General features: G+C 41.8%; 1 protein-coding gene across 1 annotated transcript; it reads left to right on the top strand.

The window, feature by feature from the left end:
• Positions 1-3: 3 nt before the first annotated feature.
• On the top strand, positions 4-529 carry LOC107579914 (small integral membrane protein 15; the record flags this gene model as incomplete). Its single annotated transcript, XM_016265695.1, has 1 exon — positions 4-529. A coding segment is annotated over one exon (181 nt), but the record flags the coding sequence as incomplete, so codon positions are not given.
• Between the last annotated feature and the right edge of the window lie 96 nt (positions 530-625).

Genomic DNA, 625 nt, shown 5'->3' with positions numbered 1-625 from the left:
GGCAGCCAAAGACCCCTATGGCTTTCTCACCACGGTTATCCTGGCTTTGACCCCTCTGTTTATCGCCAGCGCCCTGTTGTCATGGAAACTTGCCAAGATGATCGAGGCCAAGGACCGTGAGCAAAAGAAGAAACAAAAACGACAAGAGAACATTGCCAAAGCCAAGAGGGCCAAGAAGGATTGAGCTTGGCATGGAGAGGGGTCAATGTAACAGTCTGGTCCCCGATATATGGCTCTTCTCTTAACCCAGGACAGTTCTTATGGGACTTGGAGCAAGACTGGGCTTGAAAGAGGCCTTAGTAAACCCTTAGAGGGAACATATAATGGGGAGTTGATTGATCTCAGTGGCAGGACTGCAGTACTTTTCCAGGATATTATCAATACAGTGGAAAATGCACTGCATTGTTGTGTTATACACCATTGTGCAGTACTCTGCATTCCATTTTTTATTGGGTTGATTGATTGTGTTTTCCAAGCTGAATCCACAAAACACTTACATTATGCTTTTTTTTTATTAATAAAATATCTTAACATGAATTTTGGCTCAAAACTGTCTAATGTCTGCGTGATTACTATAGTCTTCTTGAATCTTAACCACATTATTTTTCAATGCATAATTTCCTGT

The sequence above is a fragment of the Sinocyclocheilus grahami genome, unplaced genomic scaffold (assembly GCF_001515645.1).
Source record: "Sinocyclocheilus grahami isolate Dianchi unplaced genomic scaffold, SAMN03320097.WGS_v1.1 scaffold21638.1, whole genome shotgun sequence".
Classification (NCBI taxonomy): domain Eukaryota; kingdom Metazoa; phylum Chordata; class Actinopteri; order Cypriniformes; family Cyprinidae; genus Sinocyclocheilus; species Sinocyclocheilus grahami.
Note: the sequence above shows the minus strand (reverse complement) of the source record. Positions and strands in the feature narration are given on the sequence as shown.